The 11743-nt window shown below is 59.9% G+C and overlaps 1 protein-coding gene across 1 annotated transcript in view; it reads left to right on the top strand.

Annotated features, from left to right (window-relative positions):
- Positions 1–11663, top strand: part of PSD (pleckstrin and Sec7 domain containing) — a 46724-nt gene extending 35061 nt beyond the window's left edge. Inside the window, exons 11-17 of the mRNA XM_026068699.1 lie at positions 5507–5550; positions 6811–6989; positions 7859–7929; positions 8632–8789; positions 9212–9356; positions 10103–10246; positions 10752–11663. Of these exons, the coding sequence (XP_025924484.1) occupies positions 5507–5550; positions 6811–6989; positions 7859–7929; positions 8632–8789; positions 9212–9356; positions 10103–10246; positions 10752–10991 (981 nt within the window). The 3' untranslated portion in view covers positions 10992–11663. The remainder of the gene's footprint in view (positions 1–5506; positions 5551–6810; positions 6990–7858; positions 7930–8631; positions 8790–9211; positions 9357–10102; positions 10247–10751) is intronic.
- Positions 11664–11743: the final 80 nt, after the last annotated feature.

Genomic DNA, 11743 nt, shown 5'->3' with positions numbered 1-11743 from the left:
GCGGGCGCCCGGCCAGCAGCCGCGCCAGCCCGGCCCGGGCGCTGGCGCCCGGCCAGGTCAGCCGGGGTGGCGGGGAGATCTGCGCCGCAGCGGCCGGGGCACGCTGCAGCCCCCCAGCTCCCGGCCCAGCGGAGCTGGAGAGGAAGGAGTGGCTCTGTGGACAAAAAAGGGGGTTTTACTGCCAGGAGCTCGCTTGGTGTAAGTCGGCGTCGGTTTTGGTGGAGTTGTGCTGGTGCGCGTATGTGGGGAGAAGTGAAAAGGGTGTCTCTGGGCATCTCCTGCTTCAGTCGGGTGCCTGCCGGCAGCACAACAGCGAGAAGAGCCCTTGCCACCCGCCGTGTTGCAGGGCAGGATGTTGGGCGGATGCAGGCAGGGGTACTGCCAGCGCTGGCCGAGCTGCCACCGTGGTCAAAACCAGCCTGGTGGGGACATCGCAGTGATGACAGGCTGCGATGCTGTCATAGCGCAGTACGGTCTGGGGGCAGCATTAAGTTGTGACGCACTCGGATGGAAACATGCATTTGGAAGGGAGATGCTGGTTTGTTGCTTCCCGTGCTATGGGGCTGCACTGGGGGGGGGATAAAGGGACTCGGGGAGCAATGGGCCTGTGGACCGTTCGTTGGGCAAGGAGTGTTTTAAGAGTTTGGCGTGGCTCAAGGGGTTGCTAAGTCTCAAGCACAGGACAGGGTGTGCAGCCATTCCCCATCGCCTGCTCTTGCCACCTGCAGCAGGGCTGAAGGTGACGCACAGGACACTGTCCCCACAGCAGCCCGGCTGAAGGGAAAGAAAGTCTGTCCCCGAGTCACTCTTCTCCTCTGGGCTAACGTATGAGCCCCAATTACAATGGGAGGGGGGAGGGAAGGATGGGGGGCTTTTCGTTCTGCTCCCGCAGCACCTGTGCAAGGAGAGCAGAAGGGGGCACAGGGCGCACTGGGTTGGTGCGTGCCAGGCAACGAGCTGCTCCTGAGCATGGGTGGCGCAGGATAGACAGGCGACAGGGTGCAGGGGGGTTGCTGCAAAGGTGAATAAGGGACCTGACGTAGGTATGGCCGGGGCCTCTTCGTTCTGACGGAGGCCCCTGATCTGACAGTGCCACTCGTAGTGTCACAGCCAAGGGGTCTGATTGTCTGAGGGCCGGACAAGGCTTTGTGGCTGGGCGCAGAGAAAGATTTTTCGCTGAGGAAAAGTTGGGGAAAGCCAGCGACTGAGTTCTCACATTGAAACGGTGCCAGGCACAGAGAAAGGAAGAATATCTGCAGGGAGGATACTTTGTAGCTGTGAAGTCTCTTTTGCAAAATGTCACACGGCCATGACTTTTCTCAGTGCTGGCAGGAAGAAGAGGAATCTTGACCCACACAGGGCAGCTTGCAGCTCTGGGAGCTGAATATTACGTTGCTAAGCACAAGAACCAGCACCCTGGAAAAGGGACTGGTTGCCTCTGTAACGCATCCATAACAGTCATGGTCTTTACCAGAGGAACCTCAGAAAGGGTTAACCCTCTCTGCTTGGTGCCTGAATTCCTGCCTTAGCCCAGCATGTCTGGCACAGAGCAGAGTTACAGCCCTCAGTTCAGTCCTGTCTGTGCCAAAGCTACGTACAGGACCGCTTGCTGCCCCTGCTCCCCCAAAGAACCCTGAATCTGCCCCAGGCAGCTTCCCTGGGCCCTACTTGTGTGATGGTACCAAGGCTGGGGCAGAGTGTCAGAGCCGCTTCTTGCTTCCTGCCCAGTGCAGCCCATCCACCCCTCCTGGAAGCATTTGTTAGAGCAGGACTTGGAGGGGTGCAGTCTGCCCCCTTTCAGGAGGGAGGGCACAGAAGAAAGAGGTCATTCGTTCAGTTAGAAATCCCCTTGGGACAGTATGTTCCTAGGTCTCTTTGGTGCTGCTCGTGTCTAGGGCAGAGCTGGCTTCCTCGCCCTGCGTGCTGCAGCAGTGAGCTCATAGCCCTGTGACGAAAAACAAACCTACGCTTGGGATCAACCTCGGTGGCACAGGGCCAGCCCTCTGCCCTGCTTTCTCTTAGGCAGCCCTTACAAATTCAGAGATGTCGAGGAGTGCCAGCCTTTTGGCTCCTTGGCAGTCCAGAGAGCATAGACAGTCTGGAGAGTAAGCTGAGCTGAGAGGCTGTTGCCTCTGGCCCCTGCTGATGCAGCTGTCGTGAGTTTGCATTCAGGAGCCCAGACAGTTTAGTCTGCCCTATCAAAAAGGGCTCTTGCGCCAAAGAGCCCGGAGTTTGGTGGACAGACAGACAGACAGCAGTACTGCTGGGGGACCAGAAAAGCAGGGACAGTGTTTGCAGTTGTGGTGCATCTTCTCAGCTAGGAGTTGGACTGAGCCCACCAGATTTATTTCGTACAAGGCATCAAACAGCTGTCAGCTGGGGATGGCATTGGGCCAAGCAGAGTCTTGGCAGGATTTAAGTGTAGATGTAAAGTTTTGTATTGCCTCCTCAACCCCCCCAGCCCTCCTATTTGTCTCTTAGTGTCCCCCAGCCACAAGGAGTGCTGGCCAGCCCGCTTCCCCGTGACCTGTTTCTGAGGTGACGGCACTTTCCAGCATCTGCCCTCAGCAGGCTTGTGTGATGCTGTCGGTGCTTGTGACAGGGCTGCTTGAACCTTTTGAAGCTGTAAGGCAGTTTGTCCTTTGAAGTGTTCTTAGACAGTCCCAGAGCCCAGGTTTTTATAGTGTTTTGCTCTGCTGGGCCGTTCTCCGGCACTATGCAGACGTCGCTTTCATTCAGAATTACTCCCGAGCATTTTCTGGCATCAGCTCTTCCACTCTGTGTTTTAGCAGAAATCCTCCCACAAGCCTGGCACAGGGCTGTGATCCAGGAGGCCTCCTTCCCCTCCAGAACAGCACGGCTCTCTACCCGTCTCGCTCTGCCCTCCAAACTCCAGGCTTAGCTGGTTCATATCTCCGTTCCTCGGCATAAAGAGCTGACCTCTGTGTATATAGTCACTGAACCAGGTCAAATCCAAGCTGCATGTACTGTTCTGCCAGCAGCTGCTCTGGCCCATGTAGCACCCTGGCCCGTATGATTATTCACAGCTCTGTCTGAGGAGCTTTTCTGCAGTTCCCCGTGTTTTCAGTCTCCACCTCTCTGTGCCATTTTTCTAGTCTCTTTGTTTCTGTTGGTTTGTAGGCTCTCTGCTGAACCCCCATCAGTGAGTAAGATCCCTTCCCTTCTGTTACCCATGATGATTCCTTGCCGTATACATTGTTTTTCAAAGGCCTGCTTCTCTCTCCTCTTTTTCCATGACCAAGTTATATTCTGCAGGACTTTGGTTCCTTTTTTCCCCAGGTTGCTCTGTAGATGTGTCTGTAACCTGTGCTCCTCTGGCTGCCTTGCTGCCAAACTGCCAGCAGGTCCCTCCTTCCCAGACCTCAGCCTCCCGCTCCTCGGGTGCCAGGGCTGCATAAACAGGGCCCGGGTCTCATCTCCTCTCAGGTGCTGAGGCTGTACACTTTTCATGAGTTTGTGTCTTCTCAGCAGACAACTGAACCCTGTTCATCTGCAGATAGGGAAGACCCCTTTCCTCTTCCGAAAAACAAATTGGTGTTGAGCTAGCATTTCACTGACCAGGAAATACATAATGAGCTTTGTCCCTGCTCCATTCTAGTTGACTGCATCTCCTATGTGGAGTGATGGATTTGCCTTGCCCAGACACTGTTTGGGCTTGTTTGCTGGCTGGGTTTCCCAGGTCCCTGCATGCCTGCAGTTGTACTTTATCAGCCATCAGCAAGATCTCTCACCAGCAGTCTCCGGCCAAGTGATGGATGTTGACAGCTGCCTGAACAGTCTGTGCAAAACTCAATTATTCTCCTCCGAGGATGATGCCTTGCAGATCTGTCAGGCTCCATGATCTCAAGTCCTCTGCGAACACTGGTCTGAAATCCTCTCTCCAGCCTCCCTTGCTGCAGAGCCGAGCTGAGCACCCATGGCTTGCACTCAACTCGGGCCTGGGCAGAGCTGGGAACTGAGCTCTAGACTGTCCCTCTGCAAATGGACTTAGCTTCTTCTTGTGCTGAAACGCAGGCACCAGACCCTGCCTAGCCGAACTCTGCAAGCGTTTGGGCCAGGAGGGAAGCTCAGGGAATTTCAGAGATGCTGGAGAGGATTTGGTGTGTGGGGATAGGCTGTAACTACCCAGAGGGACAGCTGCCCAGCAGTATCCAAACACCCATCCTGCCTAGAAAAGCCAAAAGCTCTTTTGTGGGCCTCATGAAGGACAGCGCAGTGGTGCCTCTGCAAATCTCATGTAGGGCAGAGATTTAGTGGCAGGCTTGGGAGCCAGTGCCTTGCTAAAGTCTCTGGTGAAGTCTAGCCATGCTCACAGGGAGTCTGGAGGCCGTCTCAGCCCGAGGAGTATTGCTATGGAGCACCCATATGCTGATAGCCCAGGAAAGTAGATATCTTGTGCGGGGGGAGGATATGTGTCAGGCTGTTTGCTGTGTGGTTGCTGGTTGCTCCATTCTCCCTGGGGCAGGAGACCCCAAACCTGGTGTGGCTGACTGTGATGCTTGGGGCAGTGCCTGAGTCTGAGAGCATCCTGGGGTGCTGGCTCAGGGCTACATACACAGTTCTCCCTGTGTGTGTTTCCCTGGTTCAGTGCACACCCAGTGTCTGAGAAGGTGTGTTTTGGGCAGCCTGGCTCATGCCTTGGGGCAGATAGAAGTGTTATCAGGTGAGAGACTGAGTCTTTTCCAAGTTCATGCAGCAGCAAGTAGTGCAAGGCCTGCGGCCTGGTTGAAGTCCATGGGTGCTGGAGCCTTGGTCTTTCCTGGGGCTGTCCCTGGCCAACGTGCGCAGTGAGATGTGTGTTCTCTGGCCAGCCTGGGACACCCTGGAGCAGGGACAACAGCTCTCCCAAGGGCTTGGGAACACTTGGCAAAAGGCACCTTTGTGCTGCTAACTCTGTGCCCCCGTCATGGGCAGACACACAAGATGGGATGCTGTAAGTGCCATGACCCAATGCAGCGCCCCAGTCATGCGTGGGGTTGCATGTCCCATGGTGCCGGGCAAAAGGTACCTGTGGGTACCTTACTGGGGTACCTCACTGTCTGGTGCCTCTGAGCTGGCCTGTCGTGCTCCCCGTGTCCCCCGGAGCAGCCTCCCCCTCTGCCAGCGGCACCGTGTGACCAGCTCTGAGCATTTGCTGCCACCATCCCGTCTCTGGCCCCGTCCCACTGCCCTGGGCTGACAGGTCCCTACCCTAGCGTGCCTGGGGACTTCCTCCTGGCCCTGCTGTGCCCGAGAGCGCAGGGTTCTCTCTCCCTCCCGCGGGCTGCGGGTGCTGCTGCGCCCTGCTCCCTGCTGCGGGGCTACCCCGCTCCTCGTGCAGCGGTGCCGGCTCTCCCTGGCTCCTGCGGCGTGGGGCTCGCAGGCCGCTCTGCCCTGCGCCTTGGCAGCCTCTTGCCAGCCCCGCGCGGGGCCTCGGCGCCCCCCTCCTGCCCAGCGCGGCCGGGCACCGCTCGCCGGCTGACCCCTCGCTCCGGTCTCTCCGCAGGCGCTGTACGGCTCCATCAAGAACGAGAAGCTGCAATGGGCCATGTGAGTACCCCTGCCCTGGGGGGACCTGCGGCCGCCGGCCGGGAGCCGCCGAAGGCTGGGGCAGCTCCCTCACCCCCTCCTCAGTCGCTGCAGGGGCGTCTCTCGCCCCAGCCGGCAGCTAAACCAGCCGCGATGCAGCCGGGCGGATGCTCCGAGAGCCCGGCTGAGGAAGGGGAGAGGGAGCGCCGGCCGGGGCCGAGGGCACCCGGCAAGCGCGGCACCGCGGCGCAATGGCAGCCCTGCGCGCCTCCACGGGGGCCCGTCCTCGGGCCTGCCGGCGCTGCTGGGGAAAGGCCGCCTGAGGCCAATTCCCTGCGGCTTTGGCCACGCGGGCCGTTGCTTCGCGCCTCGGCCGGCCGCGGGGTTTGGTGCCGGAGCGGGGAGGCCGTGGCGGTGCCCGGGCCCCGCGCCCTCGCCCACAGCTGCCATCTCCCGCAGCAGGAGCGGCAGCGCCCGCGCTGCGGGGATTAATCAGCCCGGCGCGTAACGCCAGCGCTGAGCCAATGCGGTCGGGCTGCTGCCATGGAGACGGCCGGCAGATGCTGAGGGGTTTAATTAGCAGCGAGCGGTTATGAGCAAGGGGGGAGGCAGCAGCTCCGGGCTCCCACATCTTCATGCTGGGGCGGGGGAAGCGGCACCGACGCAGCCTGCCCGGAGCGCGCGAGGGCCCTGGTTTGGAGGGAGAGCGTGAGGGGTGCCTGCCTCCTCCCGCTGCCGGGCTGCCTGCGTCCAGCCCGTGCGTGCTGTCGCCGTGCCCGCCACCTTCCCGCCCCAGGTGCAGGGCTGGTGCTGCTCGAGGCGTCCCCGCCGCAGGCACCGTGCGCCCCTCCGCTGGCTGGCTCTGCGCCCCGTGCCCCAGCTGCTCGCCGAAGGATGGGCGCCACCAGCCGGGTGTCTCTGAGGGATTGCTCCCTCCAGGCCCGCTGTCCTGCCGGCCCAGGGACCTGCGAGCCTGTGGTGCGCAGGCGGTGCCAAGCCTCGGGGCGCTGTTCCTCCCTGGCCCAGACACCCACATGCTGCTCTCTTTTCAAGGGGCCAAGCAGTATCAGAGCTGCCAGGCTGGCAGGACAAGGGCCCCCCTCCCAAAGGCATGGCAGTGGTGGGAAACGCCTCAACCTGGTCTGCTGCTCATCACCCCCCTTCAAGGAGCCAGGCCTAAAAATGGCCCCAGCAAGGAGGAGGCAGCATAGTTGCTGGCCCCAGGCCCCCGAGGTTAACAAACTCTTTCCTATCCTCACTGACAAAATCTGTACCTGGCAGAGACGAAGAGGAGCTGAGAAAGTCCCTCTCAGAGCTGGCTGACCCCAACCCCAAGTCCATCAAACGCATCAGCAGCTGCAGTAACCCCTTCCTGGACTTCTCACAAGACCCCAGCATCGCCACCTACAAGCACGGACTGTTAGTGCGCAAGATCCACGCTGATCCTGACTGCAAGAAAAGTAGGTGCCTGGGACCCCACAGGCAGGACTTGACGGGGGAGATTGGAGGGGCAGTGGAAAGCTCCAGAAATTCTCACAGTGGGAGCGGGGCAAGAGTCACAACATTAAACCGGAAGGCGTTAAGCATCAAAGCAGCCTCCAGCATCAACCCCCGCCACCATGTCTGTCAGGCTGCGACAGGCATAATCCAGCACGTGGGTTTGGGAGCCCAAAAGCCTCCCCTGCCCGTCCGCCCTGACGATGAGGGCTGGGCAAAGGCTGACGGCAGCGGGCAGAGGAGCTGCAGGACCTGGTGGCCAGGCCTGGTGCTGGGAAGGTTGGCAGGCGAGGAGGTGCCACAGGCTCTCCGGGGGCCCGGCCTCGCTGCGGGACAACGAGAGTGAAGGAGGGTGTCCTGCGGTGCTGCAACCGAGTCACCCCACAGGCTGTGGTTAGCTGGGCGCTGCCAGGTGTGTTCCCTATGTGCACTGCAAAATCCTCGCTAAGCCCCAGCTGTTTAATGCTTCCTTGATCTGATTAGATGCTGCTGCCCTCCGAAGCCAGCCTTACCTGGCGGGCAGCACTGCCTTGCCCCAGTCCCTCTGAGCACAGAGCGGAGCGGCGCGGGCGAGCAGTGAGGCGGGCAGCTCAGCACTGAGCACAGCGGCTCCAGCCCCGGGAGGCAGTGCGCAGCCCCCCTCCCTGCAGCACCATCTGCCAGCACATGGCCGACACGGGCTCAGGTGCACGGGGACAGTCCTGGCGTGCAGCCCGTCCCCGGGGTGGGATGACGTGCACCCGTGGCAGAGCGCCCTGGGGGAGGAGGCGTGGTGCTGACTTGCCCTGCTTGGCCCGGGGCTGATGTCTCGGTTGCTCTGTTTTCCTGGCAGCTCCCCGCGGCAAGCGCGGCTGGAAGTCGTTCCATGCCATCCTGAAGGGGATGATTCTCTACCTGCAGAAGGTAGGGAGCAGTGGGGTGCCCCATCCAGGGCAGGCTGGGAGCTGGGACAGGCAACAGGGTCCCAGCAGAGGAGCCTCCCCAACCCAGGGCTGTGTCGAAGGCTGGTCACAGCAGTCCCTATGGCTGCTAGAGAGCAAAGAGAGGGCTCTCAAGCACAGTGTCACAAACCCCATCGTAATCAGAGTCCCAGCATCATGCTCTCCTGAGCCAGAGACCTGATGGCATCCCCTTTTCCACCATGCTCAGCTTTGGATGGTGAAAGCAGCTGCTGACCAAGGGCCCTCCCTGCCTGTTCAGGCTTTGCTGGGGGCCTGAGAAGAGAGGTGGCACCATGGGCCTTTGACCTGGGGAGCTTGGGCTGCAAATCCATTCTCATGTGGACATGCTGCCCAGCCACAGAGAAGTGGGGAAAAGCCACAGTCTTCGTGTTACCAAGCCCAGGGACCTGAGTTGTACAGGCCATCTCCTCCTCTAGCAGCCCCAAAGACTGGAGGCAAGCCTGTGGCAATGCACGGGCAGGGCAGCCAGCGCAGCCTCATCCCTGCCAGCCGTGCAGCAGCCTGGTGGGAGCTGAGCTCACAGCCTCATAGCTGGCAGAGCTGCTGGTGTGAGTGCTTGCCTGCAGTCTTGGTGACTTTGTAGAGCTGAATCCCAGTGAGGTGCATCCCTAAGGTGGCCCCCGAAATGCTCCCTGACTTTCAGGAGGAGTATAAGCCGGGGAAAGCACTGGCAGAAGAGGAGCTGAAGAACGCTATTAGCATCCACCACTCACTTGCCACGCGGGCGTCCGACTACAGCAAGAGACCCAATGTCTTCTACCTCAGGACAGCTGACTGGAGGGTCTTCCTCTTCCAAGCACAGTGAGTAGCCCCAGGGCTGCTGGGGAAGAGGGGCTCAACGAGGCCCTGGGGACAGCCACCACACTGATCCTTGCTCATCAAACTGTGGACAGGTGGGTGGGAAGGGGCTTAGCACCCTGTTGCTTCTCCTGTCCTGGCCCTTTCTAGAGAAAACGGGGGACCAATGTCAGCTCTGTGCTTTGCCCAGCTCATCTCCTCCTCCCTCTCATGAGCTCACAGTGGCTTGAGCTGGTGAGTTGCTGGGTGCAGAGGTCCCAGGTGCCATGGCTGAGCAGAGCCAGGCCTATGGGGACCACGAGTCCCAGTACAGGGCAAGTCCATTTGGCTTTGAAGCTCCAGGGTTGGCATGAGGCTGGGAAAATAGGCAGGGAGGCTACTGCTGTTTGGGGCCCTTCTCTTAGTGTTTTGGCCTTTCCCTGCAGGAACCCTGAACAGATGCACTCCTGGATCACACGCATCAATGTGGTGGCAGCAATGTTCTCTGCACCCCCCTTCCCCGCAGCCATCGGCTCCCAGAAGAAGTTCAGCCGCCCACTGCTGCCCAGCTCTTGCACCAGGCTGTCCCAGGTAGGCCACTGCACCGTAGCAAGAGCCAGGGTCTCAGCTAGGAGCGAGAGGTCTGGGAGAAACCGGCTGTGCTTAGGGGACGGAGGCAGCCGAGGGAGCTGGAGGCAGCGAAGGCTGCAGCAGGACCCACCAAGCTCAGGAGGGGATCTTGTGGCAGCAGGGGAAAGCTCACAGCTGCTGGCTGCAGAAATGCTGGTCCGGGCCCGTGGAGGGACCTGCGCTGTGCCACAGCCCTGCTGCCTCTGCACTCAGGCAAAGGGGAGAGGGTGCCGAGAGCCACCAAAGCAGGGACAGTAGCTGGAGTCAGACCAGGGAGAAACCCTGAGGTCCCACAGTGCTCTCCCTGCTGCCCTCCTGGGGGGACCTATGGCACTCCCTGCTGCAGGGTCCTGCTACAGCCAAGACCTTGAAAGAAGACCAGAAGGGGGAATTAGCAGGCTCTCACTCATGCCAGTGCAGTTAGTTATTCATAGAGCAGAAAGGATTAGAAAAAAAATAGCCTAGTTTTAGAGGAGATTAAATTCTTCGGTTTAAGACTGCAGCCAGCCCACCAAGATGCACGAGGAGAGTTCCCCTAAGGGCCTGTGCTTTTGCCTGCCACTTTCATTTAAAAACAAAACAAAAAAAAAAAACAACAACAACCAGGAGCAGTAACTGAGTTCCTGGCTGCATCTAGGAGAGGCTCCAGCTTGTTCTTACTGCACTGCTCCCAGGAGGAGCACTGACATGGTATTACCCTTCCCCAGGAAGAGCAGGTGAAGAGCCATGAGACCAAGTTCAAGACGATGTCAGCAGAGCTGGTGGAGCACCGCTCCTCACTGCCAGAGAAGAAAGTGAAGGGCAAGGAGTATGAGGAGCTGAAGCAGAAGGAAGAGTACCTGGAGTTTGAGGTGAGCTGGGAGAATGCATGGTGCCCACCATCACGATCCTCTGCCCCAGCACACCCACACGCTGCTGCCACTGCAGAGTCATCCCTAAGGTCTTTGCTAGCTTTGAGTGACGGGGAGCATCCATGGCCCCCTTGGCTGGCTGGAGGTGCTGAAGTGCAGTCTCCTGCCTGGCTGCTTCTACCCCCAGCGGTTCTAGCTCCCTGAAGACAAGACAAGCTGCCTCACACTGATGCAACACTGCCTACCCCTGGGGTGTGCCTGGTACTGCCGCAGTCGGGGTAAGGGACCTGCAGGATTTGGGGGCTGCATGGCAGGTGCTGGGAATATCTCAGGGCTGGCAGCTTGCTGTGAGGGGTGATAGGGAGCCTGAGAGAGCAGGGCCTTGTGCTGCTCCCATGCTCCAGGATGGGGTGGAGGAGCCACCGGCACCCCCAGGAATGAGTGCTAGCCAAAAGGGCAGGGTCCTGCTTCCCCTAACCCTCACTTTGCCGCACTTTGCCCCCAGAAATCCCGCTACGGTACCTACGCCATGCTGCTGCGGGCCAAGCTGAAGGCCGGCTCTGAGGACCTGGCGGCGTTTGAGTCCACGCTCTTTGATGCGGCGGGCAGTGAGGACGATGGCCTAAAAAAGTCCCGCTCCAGCCCCTCCCTCAACGTGGAGCCCCCCAGTGTGGGTACCAAGGTCAAACGCAATGTCTCGGAGCGTGCCAGCCGCCAACCCCCCAGCCATCCCCAGAAATCGTAAGTGAGGGGCATCAGCCGCCCACACTGCAGCTCCGTTCCTGCCACCAGGTGCTGGGGTGGACACCAAGTGCCCGCTGAGACCCTGCATGAGTCCATCCTTCTTGGGCACACGCCGCAGGGCATGACAGCACTCACCAGCTGCCGGCCCCAGCCAGGCCTGTGGCACCCTCCGGCCACATCCAGGCCCCTTTGCTGGAGGGGGATGCAGAGCAGGACTGTTCCCAGTCCTTGCCTGTGGGAGCTGCCCATAGGGTCGCCTCCGTCAGACTTACACCCTCTCCCCCCTTGAACTGTGCTGGGCTGCAGGCCCCTCATTCCCTCCCGTCCCTGAGGAGGAGAAAACATCCAAAACCCACCGACTGGGCTAAATTCTTTAGTGTAAAAAAGCCAGGGGCTGATTTCCTCCAGCTAGGCTCCGCTGTGCCATGTGGGATGGAGCGAACCGGGGGAAGAGAAGCTGGCCAGGCGCTGCGCTCTGTCGGGGCCAGCCCTGGCCCTGTCCCCTTTCCCAAATGCTGGTGGCCAGGCTGCGCCAGGGCCACAGGGGCCTGGCCCCCTGCCTGCTGCCCCAGCCGCTCCCACACCTGCTGCTTTCTTACAACTTTTGAACAGTTTTTGTGATACAATTTTGCACTTTTTAGTACCAGATCGAGCTGACCACCAGGGAGTTTGGGGGGGGGGGGGGGTAATTTTGATGCTTTTGGGGAACTGTAAAAAAACACCACAAAACAAACCCAGCCATTTCCTGTAGAC

The sequence above is a fragment of the Apteryx rowi genome, unplaced genomic scaffold (genome assembly GCF_003343035.1).
Source record: "Apteryx rowi isolate R43461 unplaced genomic scaffold, aptRow1 scaffold_279, whole genome shotgun sequence".
NCBI classification, from domain to species: Eukaryota; Metazoa; Chordata; class Aves; order Apterygiformes; family Apterygidae; genus Apteryx; species Apteryx rowi.
This window is presented reverse-complemented; position numbering and strand designations above follow the sequence as displayed.